The 2,798-nt window shown below is 57.4% G+C and overlaps 1 protein-coding gene across 1 annotated transcript in view; it reads left to right on the forward strand.

The window, feature by feature from the left end:
- The first annotated feature begins 7 nt into the window (after positions 1-7).
- Positions 8-2,798, forward strand: part of FOXA3 (forkhead box A3) — a 9,740-nt gene continuing 6,949 nt past the window's right edge. Inside the window, exon 1 of the mRNA XM_006142092.2 lies at positions 8-81. Coding sequence (XP_006142154.1) covers positions 13-81 — 69 coding nt within the window. The 5' untranslated portion in view covers positions 8-12. The remainder of the gene's footprint in view (positions 82-2,798) is intronic.

Raw genomic sequence — 2,798 nt, forward strand, 5'->3', positions numbered from 1 at the left:
AAGGCCGGGGGGATGCTGGGCTCGGTGAAGATGGAAGCCCATGACCTGGCCGAGTGGAGCTACTACCCAGAGGCGGGCGAGGTGTGTCCTCGGGGATGGCGGAGCTGGAAGTGGGGGGCAGGTACTGGGGTGTGGGCTTAAATGAGGGCAAGGACCGGGGTGTGGGCTTAAGTGGGGCCAGGGACGGGAGTCTGAGCTTAAATGCGGGCCAGAACATCTAGCTGGGAAGCCGAGGAACCAGGGACACGGAGACCAGGTGTGGGAGTCAGGGAAGGGGACAAGGCATGGGAGCGCGGTTGAGGCAGACTAGCCCGGGCCAGGGCTTAAATGAGAGCCAGGAAAATTGAGGCAAGAGTCAGGTCACACCTTAAACGAACGCTAGGACCGGACTGGGTGTTGGCGCCCCCAAATCCGAGGGATTAAAACAAAGCCCCAGGTAGGGGACAGGACTGAGAGACTGCAGGAAATGGAGATCACTAGAGATGGAGAACGGGGGTCACCATTAAGCGAAATCAGGCTGGGAGTTGGGGGCTGGAATACAGGGTTAAACGTGAGGATTGCGGGACAGAAATCAGAACTGGGGTTAAGGGATAAGGATCTGCTGGTGATCTAAGATGGGATCAGAAATAGGGGGTGGTGCTCAGGGGTAGGAGATGGGCGTGAAGCTTTGTGTTGGATGTCTGAAGTAACAGGTGGCTTAGAATTGGGGCTCAGATGGAGGTGGGCCCAGATGGGGTCAGAGCTGGGGACCTGAGAGCAGTTGTGGGCGGCAGCATGGGCGAGAGAGGCCTCGGTCTCCACACTGCCCTTCCGTATGCATGTCCCCAGCAAGGACTCTCCAAGTTGGAGGCTGGGGTTTCCGATTCCACACCTCTCCTCCCTCCCAGCCACCACCTCCAGCCAGGCCCAAGTCCTGCAGTCCCACTCAGTCTGGGCTTCCTGGAACAGGGCTGGGGGACGCATCCCTATTTCCTCATGCCGGCAGAGAGAAAGTCTAACCCTCGTGGGACTTGCTGCTAGGACTCCTGCTCTTTGGCTTGCTTGCTGTTTGACCAACATTGCGAGGCTGGGTGGGGATCAGGGTCCTAGCCTGAGAGTTGGGGGGCCTGAAAGTGAGGCATGGGGCTAGAATGGTTGGGTTCTCCAAGGAGTCAAAATCTGGTGGTTACAGGGGCCCCAGTGTGCCCTAGTGCTGGTCTGGGGTTGGCAGCTGCAGGGTGGGACTCCTGGATCCCCGGGCTTGCAGGGCTTGGCAGGGTGCCCGGGCGGGGCCAGTCCTAGGTCTGGGGAGGTGTGAGGTGCACGTGTGGCAGGGCAGGGCCAACTAGGAAGGGGCTGGGAGTGCTGAAAGGTGGAGGTGGGGCAGCTGAAGGTATCAGTTGTCTAATGGGGAGTGGAGGCTCTGGGGTAGTGAGGGGGTCCCGCTGGACCTCTGGAGTGCTTAGAGTTGGGGAATATGATGACTTGGGGCTGACAGGTGGTGTGGTGGTTAAGGCTCTGGACTCCCACACGGCCAACTATGGTTTAAGTCCCAGACCTGGAGGCTTGTTTTCTCACTTTCCCTTTCTCTATGGCCAAATTAAAAGAAAAAAATAAAAAGAGGGCCAGTGGGTGGCATATTGGTTAAGGCACTGTATTCTCACGTGGCCAACCACGGTTCAAGTCCCAGACTCAGACCCAGAGACTTGAAACTTACACCAGGCACGTGTGGATGCATGCCCAAAATCCCAAGAGGAGAATAGAGGAGAAGGGACTGGGGCATGGTCATCCCCCCAGGGCATGGTTTTTCACTTTCTTTCTTTCATTCCAGTGAGTACAGGCACCCTTTAGCAAAACTCTTTAATAATAATAATAATGGCAAATAAAAATATTTTTAAAATAAAGGGACTAACTACAAGTCAGTGTTTTGAGGTACAGCGTAGGAGGAAAACCATGTGTGGAGGGATCTAGGCGGGGGAGTCACTGTCGGGGCACTGTGGGAGTGGAGCTGAGGGGCCGTGTGTGGGGAATGTGAGTGGGGGAAGGATAAGCTAGGGGATCTGCACTGGGGGGTATATTTCCAGAGTCAACTACGAGGGGCTGGAAATGGCTGGGGGATGCTGTCTGCGGTCTCCCCAGTCTCATCAAATGAGCCCACCCCTCCGCGTCTGCAGGGAGCTAGGAGAGTAAGCCCCTCCCTGCCCTAGTCTCAGGTTCCTGCAGATCATCAGCCTCACTGCTCCCCTGTCCCGTCCAGCCGCCCCCCCACCCCCCCAGTGCTGTGGTCGCAGTTGAATCTGGGACCAGAACAAGGTTTCTGGCTTCACACTGCCTCCTGCTCCCTGTCACACCTTTCTCCAGAGACAATAAGGAAATGAAAGGGGAGAAATTCCGCCTCCAGTGGGGGTGCAGGTTGTCCCCGGAGGGCTTCCCCCCAATCAGCCCGCCCTCATGGAGATCCGGTTCAGACCCGGACACCAGGGGTTCATCCCAGCCCGGGGCAGGGCGTGGGAAAGCCTAGGGTGGATTAGGGCAGCTGGAGAGCTTGAGGTCAGACCTCAGGGAGAACTTCCTGGTGGGTGGGGAGCCAGAAAAGGAGGGCCAGGGTCCCAGTCTTCCACTCAGATACAAGAGAGCCTGCCTGTGTTGGAAAAGTTGGGTGCAGAGAGATTTAGAATTCTTGGTGGATCCCCCTGAATCCATCACTTTCTGCCCTCTTTTCTTTCTTATTCTGGGGAGGGGGCAGAAGCAGCGCACTTCTGGAGAACAGGAGCTGTGCCCCCCCCCCCCCCGGCCCAAGGGGACCTTCGGGGAGCCCA

Source organism: Tupaia chinensis, unplaced genomic scaffold, assembly GCF_000334495.1.
Source record: "Tupaia chinensis unplaced genomic scaffold, TupChi_1.0 Scaffold000067_1, whole genome shotgun sequence".
In the NCBI taxonomy this organism is placed as follows: domain Eukaryota; kingdom Metazoa; phylum Chordata; class Mammalia; order Scandentia; family Tupaiidae; genus Tupaia; species Tupaia belangeri.